Source organism: Muntiacus reevesi, chromosome 5 (genome assembly GCF_963930625.1).
Source record: "Muntiacus reevesi chromosome 5, mMunRee1.1, whole genome shotgun sequence".
Taxonomy (NCBI): domain Eukaryota; kingdom Metazoa; phylum Chordata; class Mammalia; order Artiodactyla; family Cervidae; genus Muntiacus; species Muntiacus reevesi.
Window position 1 is genome coordinate 41,524,251 of NC_089253.1, and position 19,706 is coordinate 41,543,956.

Genomic DNA, 19,706 nt, shown 5'->3' on the forward strand with positions numbered 1-19,706 from the left:
CTGTGCCAGAGGTTGGTACTAAGACAGAGAAGAGGAAGGAGCTGGGAACGAGAGCAGTGGTGAGATCTGAGGTCCAGGAAGCCCTTCTGACAAAGGGACTTTTAAACCAAGAGCTGGAGGAGGAGCAGGAGTTAACGGGTGTGCGATCTGCCCAGTGAGGGGGGAAGGCTGTAGGAGGCCTGAGGGATTGAGGGGAATCGCGGAGGGGACAGTTGACACTGTCATGCAGGGGTAGGGGGTAGGAAAGAGATTCATTTCTTCCAGGAGCTGAGACAGGGCCAGCGGAGCAACAGGGTGGGGAGGCAGAGAGAGAGAGCATCCGGAGGCGGAGGCGGGAGGCCACAGTGAGGAGTCTGAGTTTTATTTTCATCGCAGTGGAACTGTATCAGAGTAAGAAGGGTGTTCTTGCCATCTTCCCAGGACAGACGATACAACCTGGACGCGGTAGAGATGTGTTTGGGGGTGGAATCCAGAGACTAGGTGAAGTGGAGGGTACCGGAGAGGCAGGTGGTGTGAATGCTTCCCAGGTGTCTGCCTGAGCCCCCCGGGCGGGTGAGGAAGGTGGCAGGGGAGAGGGAAACCCCCAAAGGAGTGTGGGTTCTGTTTGCAACTTGCTGAGTTTGAGATAGAGCATCCCTGGTGGCTCAGACGGTAAAGCATCTGCCCGCAATGCGGGAGACTGGGGTTTGATCCCTGGGTCGGGAAGACCCCCTGGAGAAGGAAATGGCAACCCGCTCCAATATTCTTGCCTGGAAAATCCTATGGATGGAGGAGCCTGGTAGGCTACCGTCCATGGGCTCGTAAAGAGTTGGACATGACTGAGCGTTTGAGATGCTTGTGTCATCCAAGTAGAGACATCTCAACCCAGATATGTGCAGCTCAGCCAGGATGCCTGCCCTGAAGACGCGGGTGTCCTCAGCACACATGGGCATTTACAGTCCCGGGAAAGGAGGGGCTCTGCTGGGGAGGAGAAGGTCAGGGAGAACCAGGGAGGTCACCACCCAGGTCAGAGGGAGCAGGCAGAGTCTGAAGTGACTCAGAAGGAGCAGCTGGAGGAAGCTGAGGGAAGAAGACCGGGAGTATGATGTCAGAGAGCCCAGAGAAGCAAGTGTTTTGGGAGGAGAGCATGGCCATGGGTGGCTAATGCTGCTGACGGAAGGATGGAGGCAAGGCAGCCTCTGTCCGGGGACTGCTGAGGGGGCTGAGTGACTGGGAGCCATGGGGGCCAGCGCCCAGCCCCGTGCTTGGCACGCAGTGAGTGCTCCATACATTTAGCTACTGTCATTGCCAGGCTCCTTAAGCTCACCAGGGCTTCCCTGATGGCTCAGTTGGTAAAGAATCTGCCTGCAATGCAGGAGACCCTGGTTCCATTCCTGGGTTGGGAAGATCCCCTGGAGAAGGGAAAGGCTACCCACTCCAGTATTCTGGCCTGGAGAATTCCATGGACTGTATAGTCCATGGGGTCACAAAGAGTCAGACACGACTGAGCGACTTTCACTTTCACTTAAGCTCATCAGGGGCCCAGCCGGAAGCGGTGGACACCCTCACGTGGGTGATGAACATTAACTGAAGCCTGGAGCCACAGAAGCTGGAGCTGAAGAGGGGTGGTGGTGGGGAGCCTGCACTCGGGAGCCTCGGCCTTCTGTGGACACTGGCTGTACCTGTCCTCCTGCAGCCAGCAGGGAGGAAGCTCTGGAAATCATATTCCTCTTGTCCAGCCCAGCCTCCCAGGCCCAAACCCCAAAGGAAGCCTGTAGGCAGCGGGGGGAGGCCACAGAGCAGGCAGGGTTGGCCTTGGGGCATGAGGCCTGGCGGACACAGATGCAGAGTGGATCTGCAGGGCTCACTGCAACGGTCCAACCAGGGAGTGTCTGTAGCTTGTCCGCCTTTTCCCTCTGCATCTCCTGTGTCACCACACCCAGGCACCCCAGCTTCCTAGAACTGACCAGCATGCCTCCTAGATGGAAGTTCTTCTGTAAGTCCAAGGAGACCATGACCTCTGTGCTCAGTCCAGTTCACTTCGGCCATGTAATGGATCTCCACACCGCCATTCCTGCCCATTCCTCCTCTACCTGGTACACCACTCACCTTTTAAAACCTGATTCCAGGACTTCCCTGATGATCCAGTGGTTAAGAATCCACCTGCCCACACTGTAGTATTCTTGCCTGAAAAAAATCCCATGGGCAGAGGAGTCTGGTGGGCTTCCTAGCTTATCCAGACTGAAAAAAAAAAAAAAAAAGGATCCACCTGCCTGCCAATGCAGGGGACACAGTTTCAATCCATGGCCTGGCAAGAGTCCAGGTGCCACTGGGCAGCCAAGCCGGTGAGCCACAGTTATTGAGCCTATGCTCTGGAGCCCAGGAGCCACAACTACTAAAGCCCATGCAGTTAAAGCCCTGCTCCACAACAAGAGAAGCCACTGCAGTGGGGAGCCCGCTCGCTGCAGTGAAGACACAGCACAGCCAAAAAAAAAAAAAAAACACCTGATTTTCAGTGGGCTTCCCTGGCAGTCCACTGGTGAAGACTCTGCACTTCCACTACAGTAGGTCAGGTTTAATCCCTGGTCAGGGAACTAACATCCTACACAATGCAAGGTGTGACCAAAAAAAAAAAAACAAACTAATTCCAACCATGCTCCTTCTCAGCTTATAAAACCTCAGCTTCCCTCTGCTCACCTGGCCTGCAAGGTCCTCTGTGCCTCCCCGTGGGCCTAGTCCTTCGTGACTCTAGTTCCTGCCTCCAGGAGGCATTTCTCTAAAACAGCTACCCCCAGCCCTTTGAGTCACATCCCCTGTTTATCTCCTGCTAGTCCTCGTCACAGCCTGAAGCATTCTTCTCTATGGGTTTGATTACTTATTGTCCATCTCAACGCCCTCCCAGGAAGCACAACCTTGCCTCCAGATCTTAGCACGTGACCTGGCACTCAGAGGGCACTGGAGTTTGTTGACTGATTGAATGGACTGAGACAATGAGGCTGTAAAAGATGAAACAATTAGACTCGATTCATCTGGTGAGTAAGATGTGGGGATTGAATGTAGGCTGGCCTGATCCAAAACCCACATGGTGTTCCTGGGAGGAGGAAGGAGAGGAGTCCCACAGATAGTCTAAAAATAGGAGGGCGGGGGCCCTGAGGGCAATACGGGGCTTTGCTGGAACTGGGCAAGGAAGAGCCCCGGGATGGCAGCCCAAGGAATGGTCTGTCTGTCTCAACATCAGGGAAGGGCACCTTTGTGCAGAGGGGTTCCTGAGGCCCAGAGACGGCAGGGACTTGGCCAAGGTTACGTTACTGGGTCTTCCCAGGTGGCACTAGTGGTAAAGAACCCGCCTGCCAATGCAGGAGACACAAGAGATGTGGGTTTGATCCCTGGGTCGGGAAGATCCCCTGGAGGAGGGTATGGCAACCCACTCCAGTTATTCTTTCCTGGAGAATCCCATGGACAGTGCAGCCTGGTGGGCTGCAGTTCGTAGAGTCACAGAGTTGGACATGCCAGGACTCAACCCTAGAGTTCCTGATGCTTCCTTAGGCGCATTGGCTGGACAGGGTGGCCCCAGCCTGTGTAACGGAAGTTAGGTTTCAGGAGGCAGCATAACACAGTGGTAGTTTTCTGGAATACCTTCTGTGAGCATTGGGAAAATTCTTCATCTTTTCTATGCCTCCTTCCTCATTTTCAGACAAGGAAGTAAAGCAGCTGACATTCACGAACCCTTGGTGGATGCTGGCTACACGGTAAGTCCTCAGTATAGGTTACCTCTTTTTTCTTTTCTTTCTATCTTTTTAAGAAGATATTCATTTTTTTAATTTGGCTGCGCTAGGTCTTAGTTGTGGCACGTGGGATCTTTTTTATTTTTGGCATGAAAACTCTTAGTTGCAGTATATGGGATCTAGTTCCCTGACTAAGAATCCAACCCAGACCCCCTGCATTGGGAACGTGGAGTTTCAACCATTGGACCACCAGGGAAGTCCCTATGTTAGCTTTTTTCATTATTATCTGGGCCTGGGGTCCAAAATAGGCTTGCTGGGAAAATCCCATGGACAGAGGAGCCTGTGGGCTGCGGTCCATGGGGTCGCAAAGAGTTGGACATGACTGAGCAGCTGAGCACACATACTGGAGTCCAAAATGGGCTGCCGATGGGAGCTGGCTGCCTGGGAGGACAGGGAGAAGACCTTTGAAAGAGGGCTGACTGTGTGTCAGGCTCTGTGACTCCTCTCTGAGTTGTGAATGTCTTTGGGAAGCTTCTAGGCTCTACAGAAAGAAACGGCTCTGGGGTGGTAGGTTCTAAAGGTGATGGTTGGAAATTTCAGAGGCCTGGAGGGGACAGTTCTGCCCTGAAGCATCTCTCTCCAAGTGATGTGGAGTGGCTGTCCCTGAGTCCCTCTGATGTGTCCCCATGGTAATGAAGAGCATGAGAGATGGGACTGGAAAAAGAAATGAGCCAGTCTTCATGCTTGATCAGCCAGAGGATCTTCAGCCCCACCTCTTGTCTCCACCTTCCGAACCCAGGAAAAGTCCACTGGTGAGAATCTGACCGTAGACTTGCAAGGCCTGGGTGGAGGCCCTGCCCCCTCCCAGCAGGGTAACTGGGGCGAAATCCCTTAACCAGTCTAGGCTTCAGCTTCTCCATCTGCACTCTGGGGATGATGATAAGAAACAACTCACAGTGCTGTCCTGAGGCTTAAAGGAGCGGGTAATTCAAGCTCTTAGTGCAGTGCCCGGCCCCAAGATAAAATACACCGAAAGTTCCTCTGAGGGGCTGCTGACACTGACTGTCCTTTGAGCATCCCCTGTGATGATGATTCTAAAGCAGGGACTAGGAGTTACTTGGCAACAGTGTGTAAGCTGGGCTTGCATTTGTGTTTATTTACATGTCAGTTAACAAGCCTGAGAGACAAGGACTTGTCTTGCCTCATTGGCACAGGTTCAGGAATCTCACATGGATTGTGGAAATAAAGTTTCTGTTGTGTTTGAAAAAAAAAATACACCAAAAGTTGAGTATTATTATTTTTTTTAGGCTATTTCATTCATCTTAACTCAATTCAATTATATATCTATTTACATTTTTGTTTATTTATTATTTCTTTCTTTTTTGCTGCACTGGGTCTTCATTGCTGCACTTGGATTTTTGTTAGTTGAAGTGAGCTGGAGCTACTCCTTCTTGTGGTGCGTGGACTTCTCACTACGGTGGTTTCTCTTGTGGAGCACAGGCTCTAGAGCTTGGGCTCAGTAGTTGTGATACACAAGCTTAGTTGCCCCATAGCATGTGGGATCTTCCTGGTGTGGGTGTGTGCTAAGTCACTTCAGTCGTGTCTGACTCTGTGCAACCCCTTGAACTGTAGCCTGCCAGGCTCCTCTGTCCATGGGATTCTCCAGGCAAGAATACTGGAGTGGGTTGCCATGCCCTCCTCCAGAGGATCTTCCCGACCCAGGGATCGATCCCACATCTCTTACTTCTCCTGCATTGGCAGGCAGGTTCTTTACCACTAGCACCACTGGGAAGCCCTGGATCTTCCTGGAACAGGGGTCAAATCCATATGCCCTGCTTTGGCAGGTAGATTCTTAACCCTTGGACCACCAGGAAAGTCCGAGTATTATTAGTTTTATTACTGTAACATCTAGCCCTTTCTTGTTTCCCAGAAACGTCAGGCCAACTCACATTGCAGTGAAAAACAATAAGAAAAGTTGATGCCTTTTTGATGCCTATTAGTCTGATGATACAATAACGCCAGTTACAATGCTCAGAGCCATGGCTACAAAACATAGGCCACCTGTTGCCACGAGAACCTGACCCACCAAATTCGACAGTCAAGGAGGGCTTGTAACTGAGCTGTGTGTGGATGTGCCCTGGTGGGGTGTCACCCTGTTACTCAGGGTCAGGCCTAACTACTGCCATGTCCACTGTGCCACAGGCATGGACAAATGCCGGGCTCGGCCACGAGAGGACAGGGAAGGGTCCCACTGCTTCCCAGACAGCTGGGCTGCCCACCGTGACTGCTCTGATTGGCTTTACCACCAGCGCTCCTGAGACCCATGTGCTTTCTTCGTGTCAAGGACTGTGATGGGTCTGAGGTTCTACCCTACCTGCAAACACAAGGGAGCCTGCCACAGGTTCGTGGATGCTGGCAGAAGACAGGAGATTCCTGGGTCAGAGACAAAGGACCTTGTTATTCATGGCATAGTAAATAGCATGATCATCAGAATATTGACATCAGTCCTCTGGTTCCCAAGTCCTGTGGGGTGGCACCAGTGGCATGGGTAGATGCCTGCACACAGTGGATTGTGGTATGGGAGCAGGCCCTAAACTTAAGGACCTATTTTTTTCTTTTTAACAATTCTTGTTTGTTTCTGTATGTTTATGTATTTGGTTATGTTGGGTCTTAGTTGCAGTATGCAGGCTCTTCATTGCATCATGTGGTATCTTCCATTGGGGCACATAGACTCTCTAGTTGTGGCAGGTGGGCTCCGGAGTGCGCAGGCTCAGTAGCTGTGTGGCGTGAGCTTAGCTGCTCCATGGCATGTGGGATCTTAGTTCCCTGACCGGGGATTGAGTCTGAGTCCTCAGCACTGCAAGGTGGGTTCTTAACCACTCGACCACCAGGGAAGTCCTCCCAGATCTTTTCTAATGGGTGCCCTTTGCTCTAGAGGGAACGTCTATCTCAGTCTTACATGGCTGTTCACAACATCCTTAAGAAGAGAGTCCAGGACAAAGGCAGTCAGTGCCTCTCTTGCAAAACGTGCAGAAACTCAAAAGGATCCCTGGAGAATTGTCTTACAATAATATCCACCCCCCATTTCTACACTGTCTTGGCTTTTGGTGAATTTTCCCATGAGTTCACCACTCTCTTGGCAAATCTGATCAACAGAAGCTAGGACCAAGTCTGTTCCATTTGTCACATACAGCATTTAATTAAAGCTACTATCAGTAGGACTGCAAGCAGCAGGATAAAGCCAACTTGCACTTCTGACCTCAGCCATGCCTCCCAGCTGAACAAACCCAGAAAACAATAGATCTACCTCAGAAAGCCAGGTGGCTCACTCCTTAGTTCTTTGCATTACCCTTTCCACCTCGGCCCAGAAGGCTTCAGGACAGTCTCTCTCAGTTCACTGACCAAGGTTGCTATGGACGATAGATTTCTTCCGAACTTCTTCCCTGCAGGCCAGAATCTGTGCAATTAATATATCTTCTGGAGGACTTCGCTGGTGGTCCAGTGGCTAAGACTCCACACTCCCAAGGCAGGGGGCCCAGGTTCAATCCCTGGTCAGGGAACTAGACCCCACATGCTGCAACTAGGATTCCCGCAATGCCACCGTGAAGACTGAAGATCCTGAATGCTGCAACTAAGACCTGGTGCAGCCAAATAAATAAGTATTGACTGTTAGTTGCTCAGTCATGTCTAACTCTTTGTGATCCCATGGACTGTAGCCTACTAGGCTCCTCTGTCCATAGGATTCTCCAGACAAGAATTCTGAAGTGGGTTGCCATTTCCTTCTCCAGGGGATCTTAGTGACCCAGGGATTGAGCCCAGGTCTCCTGCATTGCAGGCCAACTCTTTACTATCTGAGCCACCAGGGAAGCCTGAATAAGTATTGGGGGGGATGTATATATATATCCTCTGTACCTGGATTAATGCTTTCAGTCATGAGTGAGACAGTCCTTTGTCTCTGACCTCCAGGAGTCTTCTGTCTTCTGTCAGCAAGCAAGAACCTGTGGCAGGCTCACATGTTAATTTGCAAGTAGGCTAAAGTCAAGGAGAAATTTCAGATCACTGTTTTCTAGAGAGGGACACATCAGTCATATAGTCTCAAGGGCACACATGGTACTTCCGGGGAGAAATACAGTGCCCCCAGTTGGACCTACGTCAGTTAGGGGGTCCCAGGCTGACAGGGTCTCCCCTCAAGTTGGTGGGCCTTAGGACTCCCAGCCCAATTCAAATAACTGAGTCTAGGCTTTTCTTTTGGAAGGCTTGGCTCAGGGCAGTTAGTCCTGTTTGTCTAGGCCTCTGGCCAGATGGCATTTATCCACTCGATGGCATGACTGAGTGGTGATGGCTACAGGATTGGGCCTGGGGACTTTATCTGGAGGTGATGGGGCTGACAGGTATTTTGTGTGGGAAGTACTTGAGGGCAGGAGGAGAAGAGGGAGACAGAGGACAAGATGGACATGAGTTTGAGCAAACTCCAGGAGATAGTGAAGGACAGGGAAACCTGGCGCGCTGCAGTCCATGGGGTGGCAAAGAGTTGGACATGACTTAGCAACTGAACAACAAGAAGAGCTGAGGCTACCTCCTGCTCTTTCCTGTCTCTTGGTAAAGTTAAGCAGAATGGCAGTGAAGTTCAGAACTGTCTAGTGGAGCATGGAAGACCTAACAGTCAGTTAAGTTTAAGCCACTTGAAAGAGTTTGACCAAGATGTTATCCTCAGTGAAGAAGGTTCCAGGTGGTTTAGAGAGACAAGAATGTTACTGTCTTTCTTTCCCGCATTTTTCCCAAGGTCTGAGGTGTCCCCATTCCCAGGTGCCAAGCCTGCTCTTCTCCCTCCACTGCCACAAAGTCAATGTGCTCTATTCCACTAGTTAGAAAGTCACCTTTTTGCAGTCTCTCCTGGCGATACTTTTCATCTGGAATGATTGGGTGCAAGAAGCACTGGAACATTTTTGTAAAATATACAGGGACTCACTGTGTCTACCACTCCACATATGGGCCACTGTCAGGGGGACTCAAAGAGAGAGAGAAGTGTGTGCACCAAGGCCTCTAGGGATTCTCATGACCTAGACCCGTGTCACTCAAACTAGAGAGTCCGGGTGGTTGAACCATAATATAGTGAGGATCCCCTCAGTCCCCTCCTTTCATTTATTTATTTTTAGTTTTTAAAATGAATTTTTTGGCCGCACTGGGTCTCAGTTAAGGCACACGAGGTCTTCATTACAGCATGCGGGCTCTTCGCTGTAGTGATCGGGCTTTTCTCTAGTTGCAGTGTGCAGATTCTGTAGTTGCAACGTGTGAACTTAGTTGCATGTATGATCTTAGTTCCAAGACCTGGTATAGAACCACACTGGAAGGTAGATTCTTAATCACTGGACCACCAGGGAAGTCTCAAGGCCCCTTTCTGACTGGGCTGTAACCCAGCGTTCACCAACCCTGCTGACCTGGAGTTGCTGTTAAAGGAAAGAAAGAATCATTATGTCCAGGAATGGTGAATGGTGAGCCCTTAAATGCCAAATCTGGTCTATATAAACCCCACCCCTCTCATCTTGATCATTATGAAGGACATGGCCTAGAGGAGATGGTCCCTTAGTGACTTAACTGCTGTACTGAGGTATGTGGACCAGGAGGAAGAGCCAGAAATCTCTTTGATCTAATTTCTAAGGAGCTGTTTCAACACTCAATGGTACTCCATGCTTGTGGATGATTAGGGAGAATGGAAGGACCGCTAGATACCTAAACTATCAGCCCATTGTTGGGTGACTTTTGAGATGAAGGGTACACCATTGTTAGACTTCAGTTGGTCCAGAAAGCCAAGAACATTACATGGATTAGTCTCCAGAACCACAATGGTGTGACCTGACTTGACTGATTGATCTGAAACAGTACCACTGTAAACTGAAAAAGTATGAAACACCATCCATAGCTCCAAGGAGTCAAAGGTCCTGTGCCTTCAATCTGTTAGGAGTGGGCAGGGACAATGCCACATACACTGTACCCTCCCTCTTCACAGGACAAAGAGATTTTGGCTGGAATCACAAATCTGGCATGAAGTGGTGGCCTCTGCATCAGAGGCACAGAGTTCTATACTTTGTGTCCACTCTGTGATGGTGGACGTGCTACTGTATCTGGTATGATGATGGGTCCGGGCAGAAGTGGAGACAATTTGGGCATTGTGGGCTCAATCCACAGCTTGATTCCCGACAGTCTTATCGGAGAATGGGTCCTCAGCAGGGGTATCTGCATAAGTGATCTAGATGGTTTGATCAGCCATGACTTGTTTCCACAGTTGCCTGAGAACACTGCCGTCCCAAGCCCTCTACAGGCAGCAGGATTGTGACATTATCTGTTTCACGTCTGGGGACTCCTTGACTTAGCAACCACAGCCACACTGCATTCCAGCTGGAGCTGCAAGGTTCACACCATTTGGCTGACCTGGTCTTGAGTTGGTCACTCTTGCTATAGGTCTGGCAATTTTGTTGATCTTCTAAAGCAGTGGTCCCCAAACCTTTCTGGCACCAGAAACCAGTTTTGTGGAAGATAGTTTTTCCACAGCTGGGGGCAGGTGAGGTGGTTTGGGGATGATTTAAGAGCATTACATTTATTGTGCTAATGATAATCTGTATTTGCAGCTGATCCCCAGTGCTAGCATCGCAACTTCAGCTCCACTTCAGATCGTCAGGCACTAGATTCTCATAAGGAGTGAGCAACCTAGATCCTAGATCCTAGATCGCTCTCCTATGAGAATGTCATACTGCCAGTGATCTGACAGGAGTCGGAGTTCAGGCAGTAATGGGAGTGATGGGGAGCCACTGTAAGTCCAGATGAAGCTTCACTGGCTCGCCCGCTGCTCACCTTTGGCCTTGCAGCCTGGTTTCTAACAGGCCAGGGACTGGTACCAATCCGTGGACAGGGAATCAGGAACTCCTGTTCTAAAGAACTAAATTGTAGGTGAGTTGATTTTCTCTAATCTTTATTCTAGCTTTCCTTCTGTTTTCTTTGGATTTAGTTTGCTCTACTTTTTATAGTTTCTTAAGGTTGTAGGTTACATTACTGATTTGAGACTTTTTTTCTTTAAATATAAGAATATACAAGGATTTCCCTGGTGGTCCAGTGGTTAGGACTTGCTGCTCTCATTGCTGAAGCCTCGGGTTTGACGTTCAACCCTGGGTCGGAGAACTAAGATCATATGAGCTCCACAGTGCAGCCAAAAGAAAAAAAGAAGAAAAAAAAGTAACATACAACTGTAAATTTATCTTTAAGCACTGCTGTGGCTCCATCTCACAAGTTTTGGTGTGCTGTGTTTTCATTAATCTGAAAGTAGTTTCTAACCTTCCGTGTGATTTCTTCTATGACCCATTAGTTATTCAAGAGGGTGTTAATGTCCACATATTTGTGGATTTCCCAAATTACCTTCTGTTATGGATTGCTAATTTCATTCCAGTGTGGTCTGAGAACAGAGTTTGTATGATTTTTAACCTTTTTAGTGTATTCAGGGACTCCCCTGGTGGTCCAGTGGGTGAGAGTCTGCCTTACAGTGCAGAGGATTCAGGTTTGATCCCTGGTCGTGGGACTAAGGTCCCACATGCTGAGAGCAACTAAGCCACCCCACAACTGAAGAGTCTGAGGGCCACAACTAAGACCTAATACAGCTGAATAAGCAAATACATTTTTAAAATAAGTGTATTGAGACTTGTTTTATGGTCTAACCTACAGTCTATCCTGGAGAATGTTCCAAGTATACTTAAGAATATGACTTCTGCTGTTGTTGGCAAGAGTGTTCTATAGATGTCTGTCAGGACTTGGGCTTGACAGCTGTGATTTTTCTTTTAAAGGAGACTGCCTTAATAGGGAGTATTTCTGTCCCACTGTCATAATAACATGTTATTTCTGCCTTGTTATAATAGAAGGACTAGGAGAGTTTTCTAGCTGGAGCTGATCACAAGAATTTACCTAGATTTCTTTGTGTCACCTGTAGCAGTACTATAAACTTAATACGAGTCCAAGCAGTAATCACTGCCTCATCTGTAGTTTCCTATGGGAGTTTGTCTCAAGGAAATTCCCCTAAGAGGGACAAAGCTCCCTTTTAACAGCCAGGACCCACTGTGGGGTGCAGGGTGCGGGGTGGGGATGGAGGAACTGAGACCTTTTATTGTCATCTTGGAATGGATTTAAGATTGGCATGATAGACTGTAGAAAGAGCTAAGCTGTACAATGGCCCAGCTGTTGCCATTCTATCTTACCAAGTATCACTTGCCCTACCCCTCATCTCCCAAGTGAGCCAGCAAAGTTCTAGTGATTCATCTATTTTTTTTTTTTTTTGGTCCATAACAGTACCAAATTTCTGTGAGATGTTACCTTTCCACTCCCCAACCTCACCCAGGAGAGAGGAGTCGTCATGAGGAATAAATGAAAGGGAGTAAATGGGAGGATGAATGTAAGGGTCTTAGTTGAGGCCAGGTAGGATAAGCTGTCAAGTGGCTATTGGTCATTATGATGACACAGAAGGATGCATTGAGGAATCTGGGGGTGAGAAGGAGCTGGGAGCTGAAGATAGTAAGGACCTGGAGGGACTGTGCATATAGGCTAGAGTCCAAGAGTCCCTCTGGTCAGTTTGGCAGAACCAACCTGGTGTTGGGCCCTGAGTCAGGTACACTGCTGCCCAAGAGCGACTCGGGGCCCAGGGCTCTCCAAGGAAGCAGGAGGCAGCAAGTGTCCAAAAATGGAAGGTCCAGGGAGTCTATGTAGGAGGAAGATGTGGCCACAAGGAGGGCACTCTAGCTGCAGGTAAAGCTGTGAAAGCATGTTCTGCCAGTCAGAGACAGACTGCTGAAGCCACTGCGGGAGTCTAAGTCCTAGTGCCTCCACTTCCCTGGAACACAGCCTTTGAGGCACTGCAGGCTGCACGTCGGGGGGACTGCCGCATACGCCACCTGGCTTCTCCAAACCTGCTAAGGGAGAGAATGTGTATGGGGTAAAAAAGAGAGGGAGAAAACAAACAAAAAACCCCACTGGGACCAATGTTTAGGAAGCCGGAGTGATTTTAACAGCAACCCACTCGAAGAGCATAACGGTCATGTGCGTGCTTGGTCATCTCCGACTGTTTGTGACCCCACGTGCTGTAGTTTACCAGGCTCTTCTGTCTGTGAGATTTTTCAGGCAAGAATCCTGGAGTGGATTGTCATTTACTCCTTTAAGAGATTTACCCCACTTAGGGATCAATTCCTGGAGAAGGCAATGGCACCCCACTCCAGTACTCTTGCCTGGAAACTCCCATGGACGGAGGGGCCTGGTAGGCTATACAGTCCATGGGGTTGCTAAGAGTCAGACACGACTGAGCGACTTCATTTTCACTTTTCACTTTCATGCATTGGAGAAGGAGATGGCAACCCACTCCAGTGTTCTTGCCTGGAGAATCCCAGGGACGGGGGAGCCTGGTGGGCTGCCGTCTATGGGGTCGCACAGAGTCGGACACGACTGAAGTGACGCAGCAGCAGCAGCAGCAGGCATCGAATCCACTCTCCCCGTGTTGCCTGAAGATTCTTTACCACTTCACCACCTGGGAACCCCCATGAGGGTCACAGGCATGCATAACAAACCCCTCATCCCCACTCTCCAGCATGTGGCTGGGACCGAAACAGCACATGCCCAGCCCAGCGATTGCCACCACCACACCACCCGACCCTCGCCTCCATCAGCTGGCTTTTTGAGCATGCCAACTTCAACAACAACAACAAAAACCTGCTTAGGTGCTGACTGTGCATCAGCCCCAGGCCTTTGGATGAGGATGGTGAGGGTAGTGGGGTGGGCACACTGAAACACCAAACATGAAGAAGGGGAGGGGTCTTGAAATAAGCTGAAAGGTATAGACTTTGCAGACAAAGGTCCGTATAGTCAAAGCTATGGTTTTCCCATAGTCACGTAGGGATACGAGAGTTGGACCATAAAAAAGGCTAAGCCCGGAAGAATTGATGCTTTTGAACTGTGATCCTTTGGACAGCAAGGAGATCAAACCAGTTAATCCTAAAATCAACCCTGAATATTCATTGGAAGAACTGATGCTGAAGCTCCAATACTTTGTCCACCTGATGCGAAAAGTCGACTCATTGGAAAAGACCCTGACGCCAGGAAAACATTGAAGGCAAAAGGAGCAGCGGGCAACAGAGCATGAGATGGTTGGACGGCATCACTGACTCAATGGACATGAGTTTCAACAAACTCTGGGAGATAGTGAAGGACAGGGAAGCCTAGCGTGCAGTCCCTGAGGTCCTAAAGAGTCGGACACGACTTGGCGACTGAACAACTGACGGGGAGAACTTTCGTTTCCTGGCCTGCTTTGCCAGTTGAATGGCGAACGACTGAGGCCCGAGGAGGCTCCACGCACGCGGAAGGGGCCCTTTGTTATTATCAAGAGTGGTGTTGCGATGATGCCAACTGCCCCGCCTGTCCCGGATCCTGCCAGTGCGGAAAGGGAAACACCAGGGAGGCGGAGGCCAGCGGAGATTTCTCAAGCCAATCGACCCCCTCCAACTGCGGCGGGAAGAGCGACCCTGCGCTGTCACTTCCGGGTCCTGAGACCTGAGCGGCATTATCACGGAGACGCCCCTCCTGACGCCCAGCCAGTCTAAAAGTTTTTGCCCACAGACTCCCACCGAGGCGTGCCAGTGGGATAGGGTCCAGACTGCGGCAGACACGCCCCACTCTGGGCATCGCGACGTCGGAGGAGCAGAGAGAACGTCATTTCCGCCCTCACTCTCGGTCCGACAGGGACGGGCGGGGCAGGCGGAAGGCGCGCTGCTTGTGCGTCACTTCCGGTGAGTCTAGCGGCGACAACGGCAACATGGCCCTAAACGGCGCTGGTGAGGACATGGATTGCGGGGGCCTGTGGCTTCGCGGTTCGGGCAGCACCTTGCTTCAGCAAGACCTTCCGGCCCCTTGTGCCTCTCTTCCCCCAGAAGTCGACGACTTCTCTTGGGAGCCCCCGACCGAAGCGGAGACGAAGGTGCTGCAAGCGCGGCGGGAGCGACAGGATCGCATCTCCCGGCTTATGGGCGACTACCTGCTGCGTGGTTACCGCATGCTGGGCGAGACCTGCGCTGACTGCGGGGTGAGGAGATACTCGGGACGTGGGATCCAGGCTGGGGCCGCGGACCAGGCCACACGGCCCTTTCCCCATCTCTTCCCTCTGAACCCCATCGCCCGTCTCACCCCTGCTCCCTGTGCTTTCTGGCCCCTAGACGATCCTCCTCCAAGACAAACAACGGAAAATCTACTGCGTGGCTTGTCAGGAGCTCGACTCAGACGTGGATAAAGATAACCCGGGTGAGGGGTCGAGGGTGCTTGATAAGAACTGTGGTGATAGAGGCTCAGGAACAGTACTTGGGAGGTGACAGTGGTATTTGTGGGTGGGGCAAGGGTGAGTTGCGTTCTCCTTTCTCCTAGAAAGGACCATTCATTCAGTAAGAGCACTAAGCACCTACTGTGTGCCAGACACCAGCGCCTGAGCTTATTAGGCATAGTTCTGATGAGAGAAGGCCTTATGCTCTTTAAGCAAGGGCGTAAATACCTCTGATAAGAAAAAGAAAATGGATGTGTTCCCTTATACTGGGGCAGGGAATACGTCTCAAGTACAGAGAGAGCAGAACAGTAAAGGGTAGGGAAGTGTCTCAGGGCTGAGGTGGGGCCAGGTATATCCTGATCATTCCACTGACTTTCTCCTTTTTTAGCTCTGAATGCCCAGGCTGCCCTCTCCCAAGCTCGGGAGCGCCAGCTCGCCTCTGCCTCGGAGCCCCCCTTGAGCTCTCGGCCTGCCCCTCAGCCCCCAGTACCCCGTCCGGAACACTGTGAGGGAGCTGCAGCAGGGCTTAAGGCAGTCCAGGGGCCACCCCCTCCTGCTGTGCTTCCAAATGCAGATGTGGTGGCCTGCACACAGGAGGCTCTCCTGCAGAAGCTGACCTGGGCCTCAGCTGAGCTGGGCTCTAGCACCTCCCTGGAGACTAGCATCCAGCTGTGTAGCCTTATCCGGGCGTGTGCTGAAGCCCTGCGCAGTCTGCAGCAGCTGCAACACTAAAAACCCCTCCTGAGAAAAACCCTGTAGAAAAACAGCTGTTCCTCTTGTGTGGTTTGTTCTTTTTTTGGTTCTGAGTGTGCATGCAAGTCCCAGCTCCACTCGTCTTTTCCCTACTTTTGGTCTTTCATGCTATCACAGTCTGGTCTCCTTGATGCCCTGAGAAATGAGTGGGGCTTGTTTCTGCTCAGTGTCCCCACTCAAAGGATGAGGTGGCAGAGGACTATGTGCTATTGTTTTTTCTGGTGAGGAGGCCCCAACCTCCTCAAAGGCAGAAACAGGAGGCGTGGATCTCTGAAGGAATCCTGGAACCTCCCCAGCCATCCAGCGCTATTCCCCACCCTTGAGAGAGATTTGGGGTTCCAGTCCCCTCGGTAGCTTCCCTTTCTTCCCCCAAGCATCCAGACACCATCATTCTGTCCCACCTCAGGCCCAGACTAGGTACTCAGATACTGACAGGATGTAGTCAGGTAGGGATCAAGGATGGTCTTAACCTGTCTCGTGACCACACCCCATCCCTTTTAGATCCTTTTCCTTGAGAGTTGTAATTGGCCAGAATAAACAAACAGTGTTGGGGAGGGGGAGGAACCGCACCCTCCGCTTTTAACCTCTTCCCGTCTCCTTTTTACCTGCTTCTCTTCTATCAGTGGCCAATGCCCTTTTCTCTGGTCTCCTGGGGCAACGTGGTCGCACAGAGCCGTTGCCCTTTTAAGACAGGCCCCGCCCGCGCGGGGGTGGGGCAGGGGGCGGAGTCGGAGGAGTCCGGGTGGGAACAAAGCGCGGCCTGCGGGCGGCGGCTGGGCTCTGCTGGCGGGGCCACGGGGTGCGGGGCCTGCGGGTGGCGGCCCGGGCGGAGCGTTGGAGAAAAGGAGGGGGCATCATCCTCTGGTACCCGCCCGGCCATGAATGGGCTGCCCTCTGACGAGGCGCCGGGCGGCGCGGGCTGCGCCCTGGCTGGTCTCCCGCCGTTACCGCGCGGCCTCAGCGGTCTTCTCAACGCGAGCGGGGGCTCGTGGAGGGAGCTGGAGCGCGTCTACAGTCAGCGCAGCCGCATCCACGATGAGCTGAGCCGAGCCGCCCGCGTCCCGGACGGGCCCCGCCAAGCCACCGGCGCCGCCAACGCGGAAACTGCCGCGGGTCATCCTGGCCCGCGTCGCCCCATCAACCTCGACTCGGCGCTAGCGGCGCTGCGCAAGGAGATGGTGAGCAGCTGGGCCTCGGTCAGCTGGGCATTGGGGGGCGACAGGGCAGCCACCAAGCTAGAGAGTCCAGACGCGGGCGGGGCGGGGTCCACAGGCAACGCGCGGTCTGGGTCTAGAGGAACGATAAAAAGAAGCCAGCTGGGTCAGAGGGGATACGGTAATAATTATAGCTATGTTTATTGGCAATAGTTACCATGCTTTACTAGTTAAATGCTTTACTAGTGTTATTTCTTTCCATTCTGCTGTCTTGTCCCTGTCTTGCAGATAGGGGTTACTGACTTGCCTAAAGATTCAAAGTTGTCCAGGGAAACCTGTGCTTGGGAAGACTGGCTTGGGTGGAGGGGCGGCTGGCACTCCAACCCCAGCCCACTTTCAGTCTTTTGCAGGTGGGCCTGCGGCAGCTGGACATGTCCCTGCTGTGCCAGTTGTGGGGCCTGTATGAGTCGATCCAGGACTATAAGCACCTGTGCCAAGACTTGAGCCTGTGCCAGGACCTGTCATCCTCTCTGCACTCAGACAGCTCCTACCCACCCGACGCTGGCCTGTCTGATGACGAGGAGCCTCCAGATGCTAGCCTGCCCCCAGACCCGCCACCCCTCACTGTGCCCCAGACACACAATGTCCGGGACCAGTGGCTGCAGGATGCCTTCCATATCAGCCTCTGAGAGCTGGGAGGGTGGGGGCATGCACCCACGAAAAAGGCTCAGAAACACCCCTCGGCAAGTACTCAGACTATAGTGCCTGCTTTCCCCATACCACCTCACCTCACAGGAGGGCAAGGTCTGGGCCCCACGAAGGCAAAGCTGCCTAACCTCTCATGTCTCGGGTTAGTTGGCACTGGGGCGGGTACCTGGGCTATAGCCTCTGCCCATGACACTGGACCTCCACTTGTCCCACCTGTGGGACCTCCAGCGTGGCCGACCTTCAGTCTGGCAGTGGGGTCCAAAGCACTTTCCTTGGCACCTCTGGGACTGGGATTGAGTGGCCTAGCTCCTGTCTCTTCACCTTCGCTGCTGTTGGCAGCTGCTGGCTCAGGGGCATCCCACCTCTGGCCCCTGGGTTCCACTGCCCTAGACAGGGGCTCTCCAGGAATCATTCTTGCACCATCCAAGCTCAAGAGAGCCAAGAATCCGTGCTGGATATTTAAGTTTAGGGGTCAGCCTCTTTGGCTCATAGATAAATAAATACTGTCTCAGCATTGGTGTGTTCTGACTGCTTAGCTCTGGGGCGGGAAGATAGCGGTGATTCTGACAGGTGCTGCCCCGCGCTCTGCCAGCGGGTGGCGCCCGAGACCCCGAGTTGGAAGAGGCTCAGAGGCGGCCGGGTGCGAAACCTCGCTCCCCGGGCAGAGCCTGCCCGATCAAGCTGGCCCGGCGTGGTCTCGCGGTTGTGTGACTGCGGGCGAGTCACTTCCCCTCTCTGGCTGGAGCCCTGGAGCCCTGGAGCCCAACCAGTCTACCCACTCGCTTCGGGCTTTCCTGGCCGGCCGGGAAGGAAGGAGAAGCAGCCGCCCATCTCGAGGAGAGAAACTTTCCACCCCAAGTGGGGGCGGAGTTGAGGCGGCACAGGAAATGGGTGGGCCCGGGCTGGCGGGCCGGGCCGAGGGGCCCTGGGCGTAAGAGGGGAAAGCGCGTCCTGGAAGGGCTGGGAACGAGTGACCAATGGGCGGGAGGAAAGAGTTGCAGAGGCAGAAAGGGATGGAGCCCCAGTGCCGAGTCCAGGCAATCCCTGGAGGGGTGATGGGGCTCTGGGTTTCGATGCCTGAGACATATTCCCAGCGGCCAAACACCCTCATTCTCTGCCTGGCTCCCCCTCTAGACTCTTAGAGTTGTTCGTAAAAGGCTTTCTTTTACAGTGGAGAGCCACGAGGCTGGGTCTAGCAGCTAAACCGGGGTGTCAGGTTCTTCCCCTCATTCCCCAGATAAGTCTGCATATTTTCGAGTGGTGGGTGCTAAGGCTTTCGCGCACACAATACCCCACAACTTCCTGAAACGAAGAGGAGAGGACCCCGAAGTTGCGCAGTTAGGCTTACCGGCTGGCTGCCTGTCCCCACGCCCACTGCACAGTCACTTGCGCCCTGGACAGAACTCAGCTGACACTCCGGGCAGTCAGACGTCATGTTCAAACCAAGCACTTATCCAGGACCAGGCTTCTGTCCATTCACAAACCTAGCAGAGCGTTTGCACTGACAGAGGGGACAGGCCAGGGTGCTGCTCCACGGCTGTTCTAACTCTGGGCCTGACACCTGCAGCGGTTCATGACCCAGCAGGCGGGCTGGCGATAAGGGCTCTAATCTAGGTGTGAACACAGCGGTTAACGCCCCGCGGCAGGCTTTCCAGGGGAGGGAGAATAAACACACATAACTCCACCATAACGGATATCATCTAGTAAGACCTGGCAAAAATCAGCCAGGTTCCACACTAAATGCTTTCCAAGGTTTCATTCTCAATGGTGTTGTAAACGGTGCAACTATAATTATCCCTATTTTGCAGAGGTAAAAACTGAGGCTCAGGGCGTTGGTACTTTGCCCAATGTCACACACTTGTTGGAGGCCAGCTGCTTGTGGAGTGTTGGGACTGCCTTCCCACTTGACAGCTGGAGAGCCAGGTCTGGAGGCTGGCAAGTGGGTGCTGCTCATCTTAGGGCGACCGGGGTTGGCCCCTGACCTTGTTCCATCCCCCTCTGGTTAACACGTGGGTGGCAGCAGGAGTCTGTCTCCCCAGTTGAAGCCAGCTGGCT

At 52.3% G+C, this 19,706-nt stretch overlaps 2 protein-coding genes and 1 long non-coding RNA gene across 5 annotated transcripts; all 3 read left to right on the plus strand.

Annotated features, from left to right (window-relative positions):
• The first annotated feature begins 1,541 nt into the window (after window positions 1-1,541).
• Window positions 1,542-4,426, plus strand: LOC136169735 (uncharacterized). Its single transcript, XR_010663432.1, has 3 exons — window positions 1,542-3,011; window positions 3,674-3,728; window positions 4,305-4,426. It is a non-coding gene; the product is annotated as an uncharacterized lncRNA (long non-coding RNA).
• An 8,552-nt stretch (window positions 4,427-12,978) lies between these two features.
• ZNRD2 (zinc ribbon domain containing 2) lies at window positions 12,979-15,802 on the plus strand. 3 transcript variants are annotated; one of them, XM_065937728.1, is made up of 4 exons: window positions 13,707-14,512; window positions 14,654-14,805; window positions 14,936-15,020; window positions 15,425-15,802. In XM_065937728.1, exons 2-4 carry the CDS (start codon window positions 14,746-14,748, stop codon window positions 15,766-15,768), a joined length of 489 nt encoding a protein of 162 aa, XP_065793800.1. In that variant the 5' UTR covers window positions 13,707-14,512; window positions 14,654-14,745; the 3' UTR covers window positions 15,769-15,802. The 3 variants fall into 3 exon arrangements, with proteins under 3 accessions (XP_065793798.1, XP_065793800.1, XP_065793799.1); XM_065937727.1 differs by having other exon boundaries at window positions 14,482-14,557; XM_065937726.1 differs by having other exon boundaries at window positions 12,979-14,805.
• Window positions 15,803-15,806: 4 nt separating this feature from the next.
• FAM89B (family with sequence similarity 89 member B) lies at window positions 15,807-18,159 on the plus strand. Its single transcript, XM_065937725.1, has 2 exons — window positions 15,807-16,967; window positions 17,354-18,159. Exons 1-2 carry the CDS (start codon window positions 16,419-16,421, stop codon window positions 17,630-17,632), a joined length of 828 nt encoding a protein of 275 aa, XP_065793797.1. The 5' UTR covers window positions 15,807-16,418; the 3' UTR covers window positions 17,633-18,159.
• Window positions 18,160-19,706: the final 1,547 nt, after the last annotated feature.